Source organism: Mesoplodon mirus (genome assembly GCF_964341445.2).
Source record: "Mesoplodon mirus genome assembly, chromosome: 2".
Classification (NCBI taxonomy): domain Eukaryota; kingdom Metazoa; phylum Chordata; class Mammalia; order Artiodactyla; family Ziphiidae; genus Mesoplodon; species Mesoplodon mirus.
In genome coordinates this window covers 9346625-9368313 of record NC_138977.1, presented here as the reverse complement: position 1 = coordinate 9368313, position 21689 = coordinate 9346625, and the positions used below count along the sequence as shown (strand labels likewise).

Here is a 21689-nt window from a genome sequence, read left to right as displayed (position 1 = left end):
AATGGGGTCATGTCACATATATTGTCTGTAGCCAGCTGTTTGTTTTTTTAAATCTAACAATATCTCTTAGACATCTTTTCAGGTAAATTCTAAAAGATCTCCTTGATTCTTTTTTTTTTTTTTTTTTTTTTAATTTTATTTTATTTTTTTGCTTTATAACAAATATAATCAGTTATACATATACATATGTTTCCATATCCCCTCCCTTTTGCGTCTCCCTCCCACCCTCCCTATCCCACCCCTCCAGGCGGTCACAAAGTACCGAGCTGATCTCCCTGTGCTATGCGGCTGCTTCCCACTAGCTATCTACCTCACGTTTGGTAGTGTATATATGTCCATGCCGCTCTTTCACTTTGTCACAGCTTACCCTTCCCCCTCCCCATATCCTCAAGTCCATTCTCTAGTAGGTCTGTGTCTTTATTCCTGTCTTACCCCTATGTTCTTCATGACATTTTTTTTCTTAAATTCCATATATATGTGTTAGCATACAGTATTTGTCTTTCTCTTTCTGACTTACTTCACTCTGTATGACAGACTCTAGGTCTATCCACCTCATTACAAATAGCTCAGTTTCATTTCTTTTTATGGCTGAGTAATATTCCTTTGTATATATGTGCCACATCTTCTTTATCCATTCATCCGATGATGGACACTTAGGTTGTTTCCATCTCCGGGCTATTGTAAATAGGGCTGCTATGAACATTTTGGTACATGTCTCTTTTTGAATTATGGTTTTCTCAGGGTATATGCCCAGTAGTGGGATTGCTGGGTCATATGGTAGGTCTATTTGTAGTTTTTTAAGGAACCTCCATACTGTTCTCCATAGCGGCTGTACCAATTCACATTCCCACCAGCAGTGCAAGAGTGTTCCCTTTTTTCCACACCCTCTCCAGCATTTATTGTTTCTAGATTTTTTGATGATGGCCATTCTGACTGGTGTGAGATGATATCTCATTGTAGTTTTGATTTGCATTTCTCTAATGAGTAAAGATGTTGAGCATCCTTTCATGTGTTTGTTGGCAGTCTGTATATCTTCTGTGGAGAAATGTCTATTTAGGTCTTCTGCCCATTTTTGGATTGGGTTGTTTGTTTTTTTGTTATTGAGCTGCATGAGCTGCTTATAAATTTTGGAGATTAATCCTTTGTCGGTTGCTTCATTTGCAAATATTTTCTCCCATTCTGAGGGTTGTCTTTTGGTCTTGTTTATGGTTTCCTTTGCTGTGCAAAAGCTTTGAAGTTTCATTAGGTCCCATGTGTTTATTTTTGTCTTTATTTCCATTTCTCTAGGAGGTGGGTCAAAAAGGATCTTGCTGTGATTTATGTCATAGAGTGTTCTGCCTATGTTTTCCTCTAAGAGTTTGATAGTGTCTGGCCTTACATTTAGGTCTTTAATCCATTTTGAGCTTATTTTTGTGTATGGTGTTAGGGAATGATCTAATCTCATACTTTTACATGTCCCTATCCAGTTTTCCCAGCACCACTTATTGAAGAGACTGTCCTTTCTCCACTGTATATTCCTGCCTCCTTTATCAAAGATAAGGTGACCATATGTCCGTGGGTTTAACTCTGGGCTTTCTATCCTGTTCCATTGATCTATCTTTCTGTTTTTGTGCCAGTACCATACTGTCTTGATTACTGTAGCTTTGTAGTATAGTCTGAAGTCAGGGAGCCTGATTCCTCCAGCTCCATTTTTCGTTCTCAAGATTGCTTTGGCTATTCGGGGTCTTTTGTGTTTCCATACAAATTGTGAAATTTTTTGTTCTAGTTCTGTGAAAAATGCCAGTGGTAGTTTGATAGGGATTGCATTGAACCTGTAGATTGCTTTGGGTAGTAGAGTCATTTTCACAATGTTGATTCTTCCACTTGATTCTTTTTTAATAGCTCTGGAATTTTCCATCAAATGTCCTATGGTTCATTTCACCAGTTCCCTACCTATGAACATTTAATTTGTTTTCATATATTTATGTGGAGAGCACAGCCTTGTCCATACACCTTAGTGTTACTTGCTCAAGTTTATTGGTAGATTAAATTCCTAGAATGGGACATGAAGGTTAAAGTTCACCAAATAACAGGGAGCACTGTATTTCTCTGTAACTTAGAGAATTCATTTCTTATTGACATCTTTAGTGGAATATTTAACGTAGGTCTTGCCTCATGTAAACCGCACAATGGCTCACAATAGAAAAAGAGAAGGAAAAGATGGGGATGAGACAGAATGCCCTGGAGAAGACAGGTAGTTGAGGGAAGAAATGGCTGTGTATGTGTGGGAATCTCCAACTCCAGGGGGCTTATCTCAGTTGATTCTTGCAGAGGTGAGGAGAAAGGTGTAAGAGTAGGGAGGGGTGTAGCCTGACAGCTGTAGAAAACTGTTTCTTTCTTCAGGTGTACGAAACCATTGAGGAAGTGTCAGAAAATCTGGGGGACATTTCCCAAGCAAGAGGAAAAAGCCATGTATCATCTTTTAATAATTTGCAAGAAAAAAAATTTCCCTTTCATGGGCTGCCCAAATTCCAGAGAGCTTCAGGCCTGAATTCAAATCTGTCTCACACAGTTTCCCCTTAGTATGAATGAAAGACTCTTATGTGAACTTTTGCCCTATTTGGATCAAAATATAACACTGTCTCTCAATAAAATAATTTACATGGAAAGAGAAGCTCATCTCATAAAGCGGTTGGCTCACGGATGGGAAAACAATTCTATCTGAAATAATTCCAAACTTTTTAATATGAGACTAATGACATAGGGAATTCTATGCCTGGGAAGTTTTATGATTATGCATGAAAATCAGTATTGGGTTTTCACATTAATGCCAGTGTTAACCTTTTACATCAAACCATCTAGTCCTCTTGGACCTCCACCTTCAGAAATGCTGCTCTAGACTTCCTTTTGTGGCAGTTAGATCTATACCTAAGGTGAAAAAAATGAACACAATAGCCCTGCAATCTTTCTCCTGTCAAGCTTAACCGTTTAATTCTAAAAAGAGAATTATGTCATGGCACTTACCCACATTACCTAGGGAGACCAACTATATTTGAAAAAAGCTTTATTGCACACCTTACATTTATAAAGAGGTCCATTTTAACCTACAGTCAAAATCGGATCTGTGTCATAATCAAAGTCTCATCAGATATCTCTTAGAACATTCGACACTAGCTCTACAAACAACATAGTTTTTCAACAATATGCTTTCATCCAAGACTGATGAGCGATTACACTTGGTGGTGGCTTCTGGGAGATACCATGGTCAACAAGTCAGCTTATGCCCACCAAGGAGTTTACAGCTAAGGGAGAAGGCTGATGCTTAAATAAACAGGAAATTCTAAATATCCAAGGAGATCAAAGGAAGCGGCACCTACTCCAGTTTTGGAGTGGAAGGGGAATGCAGAGGCTATTAAAAAAGCAAACAGACAAACAAACCTATAGGGAGAGACTGCAGGTGTCAGTTAAACTTTATCCTGAGGGCAATGGGAAGCCACTAGGGCTGAGAGTGAGATGATGATATGCTTTCTAGAAAGATTACGGCTGCAGGATGGGAAGACGGGACCATCAGGGGTGACACTGGAGACAGGGAGACCTGAGAGAGGCCACCGCTGCAACCCAGAGGACTAATGATGGAGACTCGAACAAGCTTATTTGGCAGTTGGGAAAGAAAGGAAAACATGCATTTAGGAGAGAGGTAGGAGGAAGAATCATGCAGGGTAACTGGTTAGAAGTGGAAGGTGGACAAGAGGCAGTAATGGGAAATGATGCAGCAAATACTGTCACTCCTGCCCCCTCTCCCGCCATCACCTTGCCTTTATCACTTCAGCACCTGCCTTCCCACTGCCAGCATGTGCCTACATTTGCCAAGGGCTTCCTCTGGCCACGGGAGCCTGCTTTGACCACCTGTGTAGTAAGACCAGGGTGTTGGGGAGCTGACTCTCCTGGGAGCAGCTTGAATCTCACCTCTCTCGGTCCCTCCTGTAGAAAGCTCTGAGGTGTGTGTCCTCCATGGCTTCCCAGAGTCCCCCAGTGACATGAATCTCCAGTTGTCTGCATAGGTAACCTGTCTGAGAAGGAACCTTTTGCTGACTGCCTGCCTTTCCCTGGCCCGCTTTCCCATCCCTCTCCCAAGCTTTCCTGGTCTTGCTTCCTACAAAACTCCTTGCATAAATCCTTGCCTTGGGATCTGTTTCTGGAGGAACGCAAACAAATGGTATCGAACCTTATGATTTGTGCCATGGGAGGTGATGATTCTACTCAGCAAGCTAGGAAAAAAAGATAGAGCAGAGGGTTTTCTTTTTGTTTTTTTATTTGCGGTACACGGACCTCTCACTGTTGTGGCCTCTCCCGCCGCGGAGCACAGGCTCCGGACACACAGGCTCAGCGGCCATGGCTCACGGGCCCAGCCGCTCCGCGGCATGTGGGATCTTCCCGGACCGGGGCACGAACCCGTGTCCCCTGCATCGGCAGGCGGACTCTCAACCACTGCGGCACCAGGGAAGCCCAAGCAGAGGGTTTTAATTAGTTTTAATTATTTGGGGAGGGATGGAGACAGCGGGGGTGGGGTGGGGAATACGTTTAGTTTGGGACCTGTTGAATTCAGAGAACTTGCGAGAGCCCTGTGCGGGCCGTCTCAGTAGAACTCCAGAGGAGGACATGAGGAACCAGGGATCTCATGAAGCCAGTGCAGAGACTGCCCATACTTTTGCGCTTCTAATTCACACCTTCCTTTTCTGGATGATAGACGGAGAAGAGAAATGGTAAGGACTTTGCTAAAGGAAACACACTGCATGAGGAAGAACAGCCCCCAGCTGAAGCCCTGACAGTCATTCCAACAACCACATGGAGGAAGGGCTGTGGTGTGACGTGGGGCAGGGGTGTCTCTCTCACCGCAGAGAGGTCCCCGTTTGGCCTACATATGGGAATACAGAATGGATCCGTTTGAATGAAAAATAGACGGTCTAGTTTGTAAGCGGAATGGCTTTTCTTTTTTTCTACACTGGTTACCGGAGGGCAGTTGCTGCCCTGCAAAGGAATAAACACAAAGAAGAAATTGCATGAAATGAGAATATGTATTCTTGATAGCAAAGGAATGGAAGAACGTATTGTATATACAGAAAAGGCCTTGTAGATTGAATTAGCCTGTCCCAAACTGAAGCCAGGGTCACCACATGGCAATTTTCAAACAAATACTCTCCATCGTCCATTACACATACTCAAGAATTTGACCTTTTATAGCACTATTCATTCTCCAGGCATCTCAATAGTCTTTGCAAAAGTAAAAATACAACCACAGGCACTGCAGAGGCCTTATAAATGGCGTGCAGAAAATTTTATGTTCTGCTCACAGGAAGATATCAGGCCAGGGCCAAAGTGGTCACAGCCTCAGGGACCTAACCTGAGAAACACCTGAGAAACAAAGTCCTCAAACTGGGTTTTTTCTTTTCCTGTATATTTTATTACAAGATATTGAATATAGTTCCCTGTGCTATAAAGTAAGTCCTTGTTGTTTATTTTATATATAGTAGTGTGTATCTGCTAATCCCAAACTCCTAATTCCACCCCCCTTCCCCTTTTGTAACCACAAGTATGTTTACTTAGCCATAAAAAAGAATGAAATAATGCCATTGGCAGCAACATGGATGGACCTAGAGAGTATCTTACTAAATAAAGTAACTCATTCAGAGAAAGATGAATATCGTATATCACTTATACATGGGATCTAAAATATGACACAAATGAACTAATTTACATAACAAAAAACTGGCTTTTAAAAGAACTAATTTATTTTATTTATTTATTTTTGGCTGCATTGGGTCTTCATTGCTGTGTGCTGGCTTTCTCTAGTTGCCGTGAGCGGGGGCTACTCTTTGTTGAGGTGCACGGGCTTCTCATTGCGGTGACTTCTCTTGTTGCAGAGCACGGGCTCTAGGCTCACAGGCTCAGTAGTTGTGGCTCGTGGGCTCTAGAGCGCAGGCTCAGTAGTTGTGGCACACGGGCTTAGTTGCTCCACGGCATGTGGGATCTTCCCAGACCAGGGCTCGAACCCGTGTCCCCTGCATTGGCAGGCAGATTCTTAACCACTGTGCCAGCAGGGAAGCCCCCAAAACTGGGTCTTTAAAAGGGCTTTTGGATGTCACCATTTCCCGCAAAGTACAAACACCAAAGTGTTGATGATTATCTTCAATACCAAGCGACTCAACCCGGGTGCTATCTGAGCGTAGATAAAGGGACTTAGCCCAGCGACCACAGTTTTGTCCTCTATCTTTGTGGCTTTCCATAGATAGCTCAGGTGAGGCATCTAAACTGGAGATAAATTTCTCCTTTGGAAAGGTTACCACAATTAAACCCCTTCAGTGAACACCACAACCGCTGGTCTGCAGAGACCTGATTAGTCACATTTTTGAGAAGGACTAACTTGGACACGAAGACCTTTCTCTTCAAAGACTTTTTGATGGAGTCAACAGCTCCCCTTTGGAACTCACCTACACTCTGACTGAGACCAAACTAGTCTGGTTAGGGACAAATGGAGCTAGTTGCGAGCACATCATTTTTAGCCTCAAATAACATTATCTGGGTCAGGAAGCTGTGTAACAACAAAAACTTCTCCCTCTAGTAAACAGCTGGACAGACTACATAGCTCACCGTTTGTAAGTACATCAGAGAAATGCTATAAGCAGCGCAGAATACTTTCCCAATTTGAAACAGAACGGGAATCAGAGATATCAACCTATATGTCACTTAATTCGGGGCAATTTTGTGCTACGAGTGGAAATGTTCCTGTAAACTAAAAATTGTCTACTTGAAAGACAGCTGGCATCATCATCACTTTCATAGTCTCTGAAGTGAAGATGCACTCATATTGATGGCCTGGAGGTGGCCACGTGGCATCGAGACCCACCTATTTGTGAATAAGGCAGCTAGCCCTAACACAGCTTGATGAATTTTCACAAAATTACCCATGCATGTAATCAGCAGCCAGATCAAGAAATGAAATGGTCCGTCTTTCCAGATGCCCTTCTTGTGCCCACTTCTCAGTCACTACCATCCCCAATACTGTCCTTCAAGGATTACGTCCCTCCCCCAACTCTTAGTGGGTGTGGTAGAATTTCTAGTAGACTAAACTGATGCTCCCCATACCAGCATATAGTTTTGGCTCCACAAGGAAAACAAAGAAACCTGAGTTGCGGTCACAGTACCACTACAGATGGCAGTTTTTGAAAAAGAGGGGATGTGGAAGAAGCTGGAAGCTCTTCTATTCTCTTTCTACTGGAAGCTTAGCTAGGGCTAAACCCGGGTTCTCCAGATTCCCAGTGGAGAACTTTTCCTTTTGCACTGCTGATCAGATCACCACTCACTTCAGTGTTATGTGTCTTATTTAACCAGGAGGTTTTAACCAGGTTCATGAAACTATTTCTACAGCTCAGACAATCCATTAAAGGTTACTGAAAAGAAACATTGTTTCTTTAAGTTTCTTGACTAAAAGAAACATTCCAAGTGACTATGATTACTAGATATTGAGGCATTAAGGGAAGAAAGAAAAGAATTAAAAGGGAAGAGGACAAAATTAGCATTATATTAATAAACAATACATTCTTATCTTGTCACTGCTTTGAAATATCTTATTTAAAGGACTACTTTTTATTCCTAACTAAAAGAAGGCCATCCATCAGTAACACTTCAAATGTCAACTGGGAGTACGTACGGGCAAACACTGGAGAGATGTGCTTCTTCGCTCACTGCTGGTGACACATATCTGACTTAGAAGGCAGAGTGACAGGGCAGGAAGACAGAAAATGCACTGTGGAGTTCTGGGTTTGAATTCACGGGCTGCCACTCACCAACTGGAGGATTCTGAACAAGTTATTACAGGCATCTCTTGCTTTATCGCGCTTCACAGATATTGCTTTTCTTTTCTTTTTTTTTTTTAACAAATCGAAGGTTTGTGGCAACTATGCATTGTCAGATGATGGTTAGCATTTTTTAGCAATAAAGTATCTCTTAACTAAGGTATGTATGTTGTGTTTTAGACATAATGCTATTGCATACTTAATAGACTACAGTATGGTGTAAACATAACTTTTATATGTACCGGGAAACCAAAACATTTGTGTGACTCACTTTATGGTAATATTTGCTTTAGTGTGGTGGCCTGGAACTGAACCCACAATATCTCTGAACCCATGAAATCCGCAATGTCTCTGCAAAAGGTACAAACTTCCAGTTATAAGATAAATTCCGGGGATGAAATGTACAGCATGGTGACTGTAGTTAACAATACCACATTGCAGGTTTGAAAGTTGCTAAGAGAACAGATCTTAAAGGTTTTCACAAGAAAAAAAATTGGTAACAATGTGAGGTGATGGATGTTAACTAGACTTATTGCAGTGATCATTCTGCAAAATATGTATATCAAATCATTAGGTTGTACATCTTAAACGAATACAATGTTATATGTCAATTATATCTCAATAAAACTGGAAAAAGGGTATTAAATCTCTCTGAACCTCCATTTAGTCACCTGTAAATTGAGCATAATTCCTATGTCTCAATGGGTTGTTTTCAAAATTAAATGAGATGACACAGATCCCGGGTCTGACAATTTAGCAGGTCCTTGATAACTATTAACTTCCTCCTCTGTACAGGATGAATCTGTTTAATCAAAAAGGAGCTTAAGCCACAAAATGATACACACCAAACAACACCCAATGTTCTACTGTTTATCCATGACTTAGTCTGAATTTTAAAAGAATCTGCTGTGTTTGAAAAAGGATTGAAGAAACCACTTTGCTGTAATCCAGGAAAGCTTGGTATGTCTCTGTCTCAAGATATGAGTCGGGAAGTCTTAACATAAACAAAGGTGACATGCACATCTTTTAAACCCACTGCCTGAGAGAGGTCATTCCTATCTGGGCAGCTGCACGGCAGGCCAAGAGTTAGTCACTGGTGGCGCTCTAATGCAAGGCACCATTAATTTAGATTTCAGAAAAGTGTATATGACATGGTGCAACTTGTATTAGAGTGGTGGGCAGAACAGAGAGAGGAAAAGGGATCAAGAATTGGCCGGGGGACAAGGCACAGCATTCTAAACGTGCCTTTTAATTTAACGTCAAACCTGATCGGCATATCAAGTCTTGAACTAAATTTTTCCCATGTTCTTCTTGTTTGGATGTTATGAACAATAACAACAAAAAGAGTTTCTTTTTTTAAAGGGAATTTAGCAAATAACGGGTGAAGGGATTTACAAATACAATTGCTGATATGTTTTACATTGTCTGACTCTAAGCTCCATCTGAAATAACACACAGAAGCATCGGTGACTCCAAACACAGTGAAAGAGTTCCACGGAGACCTACATTTTCCTTCACACCCGCTCTGCTTGTGTTTTTGTTTTTTGGCTTAATACAGAGCAAACATACTGCGACTTCAAAATCATAATAAAACAGAATTGAAGCTCCACATTGCTTAAAAGCAGTGCCGAGACGTAAATCCCTGTCTTAATAGCCTTTGCTTCGGAAAGACGACGGGAAAACAGAAATAGCTGCAGGTACATGGCAACGGGTCTACTCCTTATACAGAACTGCTCTTTGTGCCCTGAGAAACACCTGACCTCAGAATGTTTCCTCTATTAGTGTAAATCTTTTACAAAGTGAGACAATTATAAATTAGACAAAGTACATTAAATTACACAGAGTCTGTAATTTTATCTCCCCCATAATAGGAAATCTCTTTTATTTCTTTTGTACCATCACCACCAGCCACGGCACTAGCCAGGGTACACTCAGTCATCTATTCACGGCCTTCAGGTTATTTTGTCCTCACGTCCCTCCAGCAGACGATGACCAGCAGCTTTTAACTCATTGTTTTATTAAGGATTCCTGGTGTTACCTCCGCCTAAGACATTCACAGCAAGTAAAAATGTTAGGTCTTGGCTCGTGAGCAGTTTTTGGTTCACAGGAAAGTCAGTCTAGAAATAGTGGCAACAACCGGGTCCAGGACACTGCGAAGCTCTGTGTTTATTCTGTTTCTCTGGGATGGTGGCAGCTGTGTGTCTTAGAGACCATCTGCCGAAGGCAAATGCCTAGTTAACAGTGCTATTCTCAATGTTTCCATGATCCATGGTGCTACCACCTCTCCCCATTTTACTCTCTCCCACACCGCTTGCTTCGTGCGCCACAGGCCTGAAACACAATCACAACCCACTGCGAGCATCGCTTTGGCCTGGAGCTGCCAGGCCTTCAATGATACTCTCACGTGCTACATTCCCCTCCAAAGGCGAATGGGAGAGAATTTCATCCCACTGATAGACGTATATAAATATATACCAATATATATTGTTGAGTTAATGCTGTGGGTTTTCAGCATTTGCAAGGGCTTTCTTGGAATGGAACTAGGCACATTAAACCTCATTAATTATGATCTCCACTAGTTGGGACTCTGAGATCATTCTCCAGGCTGACATTTTTCTTTACATGATGTGTGGCAAGAAGTTTGCGAAGTCAATAAAGAATGGAAATAATATTTTAATGGTGACATTTAAATTACCCAAGAGAAGACGTCTAAGGATGCTGAGGCTTTTATTTATATACTAACAACAAATGATTTTCTGCCTCGTCACTAAAGCCGGCTATCTCCTTCCTGGCTTCCCCATTTCTGCACAGCCACCATAGGTCCCTAATTCAACCTGCTGATAACGAAGCTAACCAAACTAGTCAACTAGCCCATTTCCTGCCTGTCCTATCCCCGTCCTCCTTTTCTCAAATCCAGGCCCTCATTAACATTGCTGTCATAGTACTAGAGCAGCTGCATCGGACAACTCGTTTTTGCCACATTGTCAATGATTCAGAAATCTGCTGCCCACTTGGTCTTCCGAAATCTTCTATAGGAATTTATGATTCTTATAGCCTAGAATCTTAAGGTTGTTAACTGTGGCTTCAAAATGTCTTTGTTCCCAGCACTGCATTTAGCAGAGTCCTGGAACAGACGTAGGTTCACCATATCTATCCAAGACCCCCAGGGCCTGATGTATTTTGGGATTCATACTTTTTCTGATTTCAGATGATAATATGGTGCGTAAGATATTATTTTATGTAACACGCCGATGGGCCTTCGTAATCAAGCATATTGATATTTCTGCAACAAAAATGTATGGATTTCATCCTTGGCATAATACATAAAGGCTATAAATAGCCTCCCATTAGGTTTTGCCACCAAACAACTTAGTCAAAAAATTATGGATTTCAGAATTGTGGGTAAAGGATTGGGGAGCTTGAGTAGGTAGTACACAATGGCCATTTATCACTGTCCAGATGTCAAACACATGTTTTCTTGAAAAGTCTCCATACTGCAATCTTTTGTTTGTTCAGATTGGTCTTCTCCACAATTCGTCCAAATTGTCAAGGTTTTCCTTATAAAATGTATCTTCGGATTACGAGAACTTTGTGATCACCCGAATGTCCTTACCACTTTTAATTTTTCTAATTTTAACTCCATTTCTAAAGCATTTTTAGCTTGCTTGCTTTAAATGGGCCCTTTTTAGTTGTCTATTTTGGCAAAATTTAAATATAGTCATTTTGCCTATCCTCTGCCTAAAGAAAGGCTTTTTCAAGAACAGAAACTGATTATCCCTCAAGAATGGTGGATTTACATTTAAAAAAAAATCCCAGTTATGCTGACTTCTCCCTCCAAAATAAGAGTTAACTTTTTCAGGGTGAGTTTATCTAATTTGTAATAAAAGTCTGTCAAGCGAATCATAGGAAGTTCCCCACCCGACAACACAACACACATAGTTAAGCATATTACTTTTTGAGGGCGAGCTGTAACTTGACCAATAAACCCTTCTTAAAATATAGCCAAGCCACACATTAAGCCAGCAATGCAGGGTTTGTATATACATCATGGGATGCTGGCTGTATGGGTCACAGCATTCTGACAGGCAATTACTAGGCAGTTATTTTGACATTAGAAAGTCACAATCCATCAACTTAACAGCAGGGTGATAATTTGGGAAACAGGGAGATGGTTATTCAAAAAGACACTGTGGGAAGTAAACAGTAGTTCAAATAGCCCCTGTTTGAGAATGAAGACATCAACTAACCAGAATTTCTTTCCACCTCTAGAACCAGGTATTATGTAATGTGTTTTTGTGTAAGCATGTTATTTATGGGGTTTGAATAGAAAAGCCCTGCCAGGCTAACAAGGCTGCAGGTACCTGGAGGCTTTGGAGATGAGAAGAAATGGATCTGCCATCACAAGACTAAAGAATGACAAAGAGTGGCCTTTTCCCCACTGTTTGTCACGGACCACTTCCAACGACCTGTGATGTCCTCAAGCCAGTATCTCAGAAGATGCTCCTTGGCTCTTTCTGAATCGCAAAACACTCAGCTCTGCAGCCATTTGCATCTGTGACACGGGCTCCTTGCGTGTGAGGGGGACACTGGACTTTATTCTTGCAGGAATTCCTGGCCAACAACCCTGCTGTGAGCCCCTCGTGCACACATGTGGCCTTGGTCTCTCCTGGACACATGAACGGGTGTGGAGGCCACCAGGAGCTTCTGAAATTCTCTTAGTGACTGGGAGCTGAAAGTTTCCTGGCAGCTGGACTGGTGGTACTGGGGTGGGGGAGGGGTGGGAAGGGAGGAGGGACTCCAGGGCAGGGGTTCTCAAATGTTCTCAGTTCATGACGACTCTGAGAATGCACATGTTAAGTCCTGAGGGATGGCCATGCTGTTGGTAAGGGGACAGCAAGCACATCTTTCTTTTTGCTCGGGAAGGGAGCAATGATAAAGGAAGCGTGGATAGGAAATTGTGCATTGATGCTGAGGTGGCAAAAGGGAGCGGTAGATGGATCTATGCAGATCCTCTCAGAACAGAGGCGAAATCTGGGTGGCAAGACTGTCGTAATAAGCTGTGTTGCTGCCATGGAAACCGAAGTGGTCTTTGTGGTGGCCCCCACCCACCCAGGGTCATGATCTTCCCGGTCTGCGACGAGCCGTCTTGCCACCGCCCGCCTCCATCTTCCTGGCTGCCTGCCTAAAATACTAACAACGTGGAGAGCAAATTATTTCCAGGTTATACTTCGCTATTTCAAAGGAATTCACTCTACACATGAAACATCAGCCGGTAAAGAACAATAAGCTCCTGCAGCGCAGAAGAAGAGCTTTCTTCCTGTCTGCTTTTTCTTTTAACAAACTTTTGTGGCTATTTAAATTTTCTCTCTCTTTTCAGAAACCTAGCTTCAGATGAGTAACTTCAGCCTATAAACTGAACGGACGTATCTGAGAATCCACGCATTTCAGAAAAGTAATTTTTAAGCAACCATTAGTAGAAGCAAAATCGACAATGTTTCCATACCTGGAGCTGATATTCTTCCGTGAAGCACAGATTCACTAGGCAGCAGGTCTTTTGAGTTGGAGGTGAATGGTGATTGTCTAAATGTATCTTCTGAAAAGAAAGGGCTGGGGGTGGGGAAGGAGGGAAGTTTAGTAAATCAAAGTTATTTAAGATACCCAGAGCATCTGGCCCCAAATATATACGTATACACAAACAACATGTGGGATAACGTATTTTTAAAATGCTGTTTAGAGACTATAAGATTGTGCTTAAAATGAAGAAAGAGACTATATTACATCAGACAAGTGCCACCTGCACATTCTGCCTATTGGTTGTATATACTTAAGGTGAGCAGATGAAACAACATCTTTGATACATTGTTAAACCCACTCTCAGGACAGCTGAGCAGTAAATTTTACTTTTGCACTTTATGATCTGGGAGTGAGCTGTGCCTGAATGAAGACCGAGCACATGAGTCGGATCAGAAAAGCCTGTTTTGGAGGTCTTTCCAGAGTGGTGACAGATTTGCCCCAGCTCGCCCACATTTTGTCACCTGACCCCTCAGGGACCAATGGCACCCCTCAGAAGGGCAGATGGCTGCAGTCAGGGTCTGCCGAGCCGACGGAGACAACTCGCTGGTCCCCACAGGAACTGAGTCTGCATCCTACAACTGTTTTGGTTTGGAAGGAGTTAAAGCCAGCTAATGGGGCTGCCAGAAGGGACCCCGGGGAGCCCTTTCATTTTTCAAGAAACTGAGGCTTTGACTTGAGTGATTTTAAGCTCCCCTAGTGACTCAGCGAGAACTAGACACCAGACACCCAGGCAGGGTTTTCCCCTTATACCACAGCCATAGTGAACACAAACACTTCGGCTGCTTTTAATGAGAGGATTTTAACCCAGTCATAGCCTCCATCTCCCATGCCTCTAAAGTAGACTATATTGCGATCACGTGTGGGAATACTGGAATACACAACAGAGTCCGACATGATGCACGGGAAGCCCTATTACTGTACAACAGAGCAAATTTAACTCGGTGCACAGGTGGTGGAAGGTTCATAGGCGCCAGCAGCGCAGCCCAGAGCTAGCAGGAAGCCACTAGCACGCTGAGGCTGGAGAGACAAAAGGCAGAGGTAAATGGAGCCCAGGGAACTGAGGTCACCTGGTGGAAGCTGGAGGCAAGGTGAGCCTGCCCAGCAGGGAGCTGGGACCACAGAGGTGCAGCCGCAGCAGGAGGCAGACAGGGAGGGCAGGGAGGGAGGGAAATACCCCGCCTCTTTCTTAAGCCCCACCCCCACCACATCAAAGGCTCTGATTGGCTGAACCTTCCCGGAAGTCAGAGATGTACAGCCTGCCGAATCGGCTCCTGCAAAACTGCAGATGGGGGAAGGAACAGACGTGGGGTCACGCAAGCCTAGGACTCCCACGACTGGTGCCGCGTTTCTAAACATGCCAAAAGGCTACGGGTTACTGTTATTAAACATTAAAAAGGAAAGATTAAGATACTAATGGAAGACATATCCATCTTTTAAAAATAAAACACACAGTTAACAGGACAGTTTCACATGACTCAGGCTAGATTTGATGCAACTTTGTGTGGCATGCTTTCTGGGTTGTTTTTCGTATTGTTTCTGATAATAAAATTTTAATCATTACGCTTTCCTCAGACTGTTTTATCTCTCTTTTTTTTTTTCACACACACACTGTATTTTATTTTTACAAAAGATAAATAGACTGACGCCAAGCATTGTAAACGGATGACCACAACAAAAGCAACAAGGATTGCAATTACCAAACATGAAACACACTCATACGATGTCATAATATTGACATTCAGTCCAGTAATCCTCTGCTGTAAGAGCTCCTTTACTTTGCAGTGAAAACGGATTTGTATATTTTTTGCCTCTGAGTCCTTGTGGATTTTTTTTTTATTCAAACAGAAAGTGACAAAAATTATAATCATCCTCATCAGTTCACTCAGTCCCATGTCATTAATTTTTTTTATCTTGATCTTTTGTTAGCACTTTTATGAATTCATCAGTTTTCCATTAGAGTTCTGAAAATGTGTGGCATGCTTTTTATTTGTATCTTAAACATAAAACAATTTAAATAGGCTTAAAAAGTGAACTGGCTATAGGCTAGTCAGTGATGGGGAGTGGGGAGACATGTTGTTTTGTGCCAAACAACTCAAAACCTGCAAGTGATACAAAACTCGTGAAAGGGTAAGGCAAGGCAGCATGGAGGCTAAGAGAGTGCACTTGAGAGTGGGCAGTTCTAGGTCCAAACTCCAGCTCCACCACTTACGGCCATGTGACCTTGCACAAATCGCTTAACTTTTCTGAGCCTTCATTTCTTGTCTATAAAATGGGACGTTAATAGCATCTATACCCACTCTAGGAGGACTGGGTAAGATGGTTCATGGAATGTGCTTTTCACAGTGTCTGGCAAACAGTAAGTGCTCCATCAGCGTCAGCTGTTTTTATCTGTATCTCTGTCTAGCTCAAAAGGGAGCATAAATTAATCAACCTTCCCTCACGAGTCGACAAAAAGAATAGAGTTTCCTTGCATAAAATGCATGAAGAGAAGGTCACTCTGATATTGAAGGGTCCATTGATCGCTGGAGAGATTCGGTTCATTTCTTACTCTTCCACAAAGAAAACTGTTCAGAATCAAAGAACTTCTAAGGAGGTAGAGCCCTTGGAGGATTGTTGGTCAGACCCAGAGTGGGAGATTTCTCGAATCCCACCTCCTTAGCTCTGAAGCATCTATACAAGGTGACAATGACATCCTCGTGTTTGAGTGGACAGTTCACATGGGAACCACCACCGGCTGGCCCAAGGGCACAGGGTAAACGTCAGGCAATGGGCCTTCGGTTGCCCTGGAATGATGCTAGAACCTGAGAGTCCAGGAAGTTCATGGAACTGTTTGGTCTGAGATGTGGAGACTTCCTTCGGGGACACCCAGATCCCCTAGAGAGGCCCCCTAAGGTATCCAGGAATATCACCCTTCTTGACACAGAGAACGGTGTGCACTGCTCTCCTTCCCTCAGTTTTGCAGTAACCATTTAGTGAGCGCTTGGGCATGCCAGGCACTGGGGACATAACATCAGCAAAACTGGCTACGGCTGCAAATGTTAAGAGGGCTCAAAGACCTGCGTGGCTACCACGACTAGACTAACGCCGTGGAAGAGAGGGCAGCGGGGTCGCAGTGCGGGCCTGGCCAGGAGCGGCTTTCCTGCAGAAGCCACAGCTGAGCTGAGACCTGAATGGACAGCAGGGTTGTCAGGGATCCCAGTGGCTGGGGGAAGTGTCCCCTGCACAGTGAGAGGACACAGCCAGTCTGCGGAGCTGGATGAGGCTGGAGTGCCGGGCAGGGTGAGCACACCGAGTGCAGGGATCCCGGCTTTGTCCTAACAGTCCTGGAAAGCCCGGCGGTGTGTTCAGTAAGGCGGGGACGCAGTATGATTTCGGTTTCAGGAAGCTCTGCCCGGTGGGTTGGAGAACCCAAGGCAGGCGGCCAGAGCAGCAGTCCATATGGGACATGGTGACTCTGGTGGCCAACACTGCAAAGCGGCAGCAACACAGGCAGATTGAAAAATAGTTTAAGAAATAGGGCAGGTAAAGACCGCAGGTACATTTCCAACCAACCCGAAGGTTTCCAGGTGAACCAGGCAGAGTCGGCCACGCTACGTGCTGGGAAGAGCGCCCTAGGCTTTGCTAGCTCTGCACCGTCACGTGTTCTCTTCAACAGGTTTCCACGCACATGTGGAGTGAAGCCCTATTACCACCTAGCCGCTCAGAAGAAACGGAGGCAATCGCCGAGGGAAACAACGTTGCAAATCATTTTCTACCCTGGAGGCCAGCTTTAACCTGTGTAGAAAAGAAAAGATTTCTCCTGAAGAAGTGGAGAATTAGAAGGGAATCAGGCTGGATACTAGAAAAGCACAAAAGGACTGGCAATGTTAGGGGCAAAGAGTCAATGGAGAAACTTCGACAAGTCAAGGCAGCTTAAGACTGCTGTAAGGTCTGATCTGTAAAGAGAAGATACTACATTAACAGAGCATGTCTCAGACCAGACACCCCGCTGCAATGCTCCGCATTCGGGTCCATTCACGCTGGGAAGTGCGAGTGCAGTGGTTTAGCCCTAGTTTGGAATCAGAAGGATCTGAGTCTGAATTCCATATTGGCCACTTAATGGTGAAGTGATCTTTGTCAACAACCTCCCTAGCCTGTTTCATCATTGGAAAAGAGCTTTTAAAATACCATCCTTATAGGGGAGCTGTAAAGGGTTAAATAAGATCTTTCATGTTAAAGTTCTTAGTACATCATACATGCTCAATAAAAATGGCAACTAACACGTGTATTGCTTACTAAGTATCTGGCACTGCTCTAAAGGGTTTTGTGTATATTAACTTCATTGAATCCTCACAAGGACCCTCTGTCGGGTGTTGACGATTCCTATTATCATCCATATTTTACACATGAAGAGACTCAGGTACAGAGAAGTTAAGTAGTTGTCCATGCCCGTGGGCTGAGACAGGATTTGAACCCAGGTATGTTGGCATCGCATTTTGCACCCTTGCCCATTAAGCTAAGCTACACTGCCCTTTGCTTGGTCTCTTAACATCTAGGGAACGCATGGACAATACAAAGTCATGGATCCTTCAGAAGGAAGAGACAGTGGAAGGAGGGAGGGAAGCGGGGTGGGAGTACTGTTTCAGTACGCAGGATCCTAGGTCACCAAAGAAAGGCTTTTTCAACTGAGAAATAGAACATGTGAAAAATGTTTTGGTTATCTTTAACTTTCTGCCTGTGTTCTGAGAACAGAAGACGCTGTACTTATAACTTGGCACCAAGCCATGTCATTCTCAGAATGTGGAGATGGTCATCCTCAGGCCCCTTTTCTTTTCCTGTGCCTCACGGGGTCTGTAAAGTGCAGAAGCCCATCTGCTCTCAGAGGACGTCCAGCTCTGTGGTGAACAAACCGGCCCCTCGTTCAGGCCCCAGGGACTGTGGGTGATGGGAGAGGGTGGCGGGCAGAGAGGGGAGGCCCCGGAGGTACCCGATACAGGCTGAAGCGGGTCTGCATTTTTCAGGGAGGAAAAGAGTCAATGAACTGCAGATTTTACGATGTACTAGACTCTGAAGCGTGTGTGCACCCGTCCTTCAACTGCTTAGATAGTTACCAATTCTTCCAGAAAAAAAGGAGCAAGCTTGCGAAGGCTGCATGGTTCGTGCTCCCTGACTCAATTTAGTCATTTTAGTGTGAAAAAGTCCCTCCACCAGAAGGAGAGCTTAGGAAGTGGAAAAGGCAAAATCCATCCAGAAAATGATTTATTTCTAGTTCACATTTTTTGGTAAAAAGTTGGTAGAGAAGCAGGTTGACTAATAGCTAATGGCGGAAGGGACTGTCACTTATTCTCATTTAACAAAATCACCACCTACCACAGTGGCCCCCCCTTTGGTCCTGCACAATGACAGCCCACCTGAAGACTAGTTAACTCGTATAAATACTCGATAAATACTCAGACACAGCATCTGAAAGATGTTGGTGTAGACTTAGAACTGCCAAACACCCCCATTACTTTCCCTGCCTTTCGTGACTTGGAAAAGACAAAACGTTTATTTATTTGAGTTTCTTTTCTGAATAAAAATGAAACGGACAATGAATGTGTATTTTGATTTTTCTCCTGCAGAAAATCTAAGGGTTAAAATATGAAGGGGCACTGGTGTCACGGTGACTGGACAATTCCAGGCATTAGATGGCATGAGCTGTGAGGTCAACAGCTCAGGGTTGCAGAAAGAAAAGATTTACAATAAATAATAAGAGTCCATAAAAGATTATGGCTCTAAATAGGCATATATTTTGCTAACTGCTGACTGTGGCACAAATATTTCCACCTTTAACATCTGAGTGCCGACAGGGAGATCGGCTTCGTGCAAAACAGAAGGCCCATCTACTTACAAACCATCCCCCCGGGGTGCCACCACTGAAACCAACACATTACAGGAATTCTTGTTTTGATGGCAATAGCAAAGCAGAACAAGACGAAAAAGGAAAAGAATAAGGTGGATATAGTATGTAAGAGAAAGTTAAGGAAAAAAACTTTACGCTTACTAGTGGCTCTATAATTTAAAAGGAACACCAAAGAAGAAATCAGTTTTTTTTCCTTCTAAAAGACAAGAACTTTTAGGACTGAGCTTGGGGATGGCAAATAGAAAAGAAAGATTAAATAAGAAAAAAAGACTTTGCTCTGCAATGAATTTGTCCTCAGACTCTAGAAAGATCTACCTATTTCAGGGTAGAATGAAATTCTAGTAAATGTAAGCGTTTTCGGCAAATCATCCTGAAGTGATATTCTGACTTCAATCCGCACATAGACAAAATTTTCTTTAATCAGTAAAAAAGATGGTGTTCTTTCAAGTAAAAGTACTTAATTATTTATTCAGCTACGTATCATATAACAGGGCTTCTGGATTTTTTTCTAAGAGCTGGTTAAATATGTCCAAAAGAATGTTGGTTAATTTTTATTTCATTTAGTTTTATTTTAAGGAAATTTTAAGACCAAATGATCTGACTTGAGATATTTCAGAGAAGCTATATATTGCGGAAGGAGAGCCAGAGCCCCCTTCTGGGGTGGGAAAGTTCTGTGGAAGCCAATGTTTTCCCTCTGCAGCCGCTACCTGCCTCCCAGCAGACCCCAGCCCCTGGGCCACTGCACCAGATGGCCGTCTGTCCGTCCTGGTAACAGGGCTGCCTCAATCACTACTTAGCCCCAGCTCTCAAGTCAGGACACTGAAATACTTGTTTTCTGTATGGATGTATCAGGTTAATTTTTTAAAGAAGAAATTCCATACATTTATCAACAACCATTGAACTGATATTTTTAAAACTCTGACCTCTGGGGCTTCCCTGGTGGCGCAGTGGTTGGGAGTCCGCCTGCCGATGCAGGGGACACGGTTTCGTGCCCCGGTCCGGGAGGATCCCACATGCCGCGGAGCGGCTGGGTCCGGAAGCCATGGCTGCTGGGCCTGCGCGTCCGGAGTCTGTGCTCCGCAGTGGGAGAGGCCACAACAGTGAGGGGCCTGCGTACCGCAAAAAAACACAACAACAAAAGAACTCTGCCCTCTGAATCACTTAGACCCAGGAGTGACACACTGCATTAACACTTTGAAATAAGCAGGAGGCGCCAGTCAAGAAAAGAATCCTCTATTCCTCCAAAAGCCTCAAGCAGAGACAGGCGACGGACTAAATTCTTCTAAGAATAAATCTCGCTCTAGTCCCAAGATTTTCTGACTACATGGAATACGAATGTTGCAGATTGAAATGGATACAGGTAACTTCCACATGGGATCTCCAGGAATACATCTTGCAACCAAAGGAAATGAGAACAAACCAGAAACATTGTCTTTGAACAAGACTACGCCTTGCTAACAGTAACAGGTTATAGTCCTTGACACAGAACACAAAGGATTGTGGTTTCCTTTTTTTTTAAAAGCTTTTCAAACATATCCAGATAGGATTATTCGAAAATAAGGAACAGGGGAAATATTTAGATTAGTTATAACTATCTTCTCAAAATTTCTTCAAGTACTTTAAGGTCAGAAGAAACTTTCTGAGAAGCTGTACTAGCTTGCATGAAAATATGCTCACAACTGAACAACAAACACATTGCCACACTTTATTTTTAGATATTCCATTTTTAAAAAAGATCAGATAACATTATTTCAAGTTAATTTTCATGATTAATGCAATTTTCTTTAGGTAGCACTTATTTTTTTCTCAAATGTTACTGTCCTTGGGTATTTGCTAATAATTTATAATAGAATAATGGATGCTCAATATTTCTTTTGTATATATTTACATATCTGTATGTTTTGAAACATATTTATAAATCATTGTATTTGAAATATATTAACTGCTTAGTTCTACCGATTTTTGTAAAAGGATTTTGAGCTCTCTTTGCAACCCAGGTAAGGTCCTTTTGCTCCAGTCTAGCGATCTCTATATGTCACTGCAGACAGCAGGTGGTCATCCTACCTGCCCGCTTGGGCCCTCATTTCATTTTGGATGAGATTGGGTAGCTGCTTCTTTTGAAATGGGCCCAGATATCAACATTTTAGATATAAAAGTTGGTGCCAGTTTCCCTGTTAACTTTCTTGCAGTCAGTTAAAAAGGTAATCTATAATGAAAGAAAACACAGCTTTAATGGCGCTCATGTATACTGTCCCTCCCAAGGACCCCTACTCTTGAATGAATTTATTTATTTACTTGTTTTAATAAAAGAACCCTGGGTGGAAGCTCAGGGTATGTGGCGGTGGAGCAGGGTGCTCGAGATTAAAAACAACTGCGAGGGCTTCCCTGGTGGCGCAGTGGTT

General features: G+C 42.9%; 1 protein-coding gene across 3 annotated transcripts in view; it reads right to left on the bottom strand.

Moving 5' to 3' along the window:
- ZNF827 (zinc finger protein 827) overlaps positions 1-21689 on the bottom strand; it is a 183559-nt gene that overhangs the window by 53221 nt on the left and 108649 nt on the right. For all 3 annotated transcript variants that reach the window (XM_082611180.1, XM_082611181.1, XM_082611182.1), the window contains exon 8: positions 13336-13439. In XM_082611180.1, the coding sequence (XP_082467306.1) occupies positions 13336-13439 (104 nt within the window). The remainder of the gene's footprint in view (positions 1-13335; positions 13440-21689) is intronic.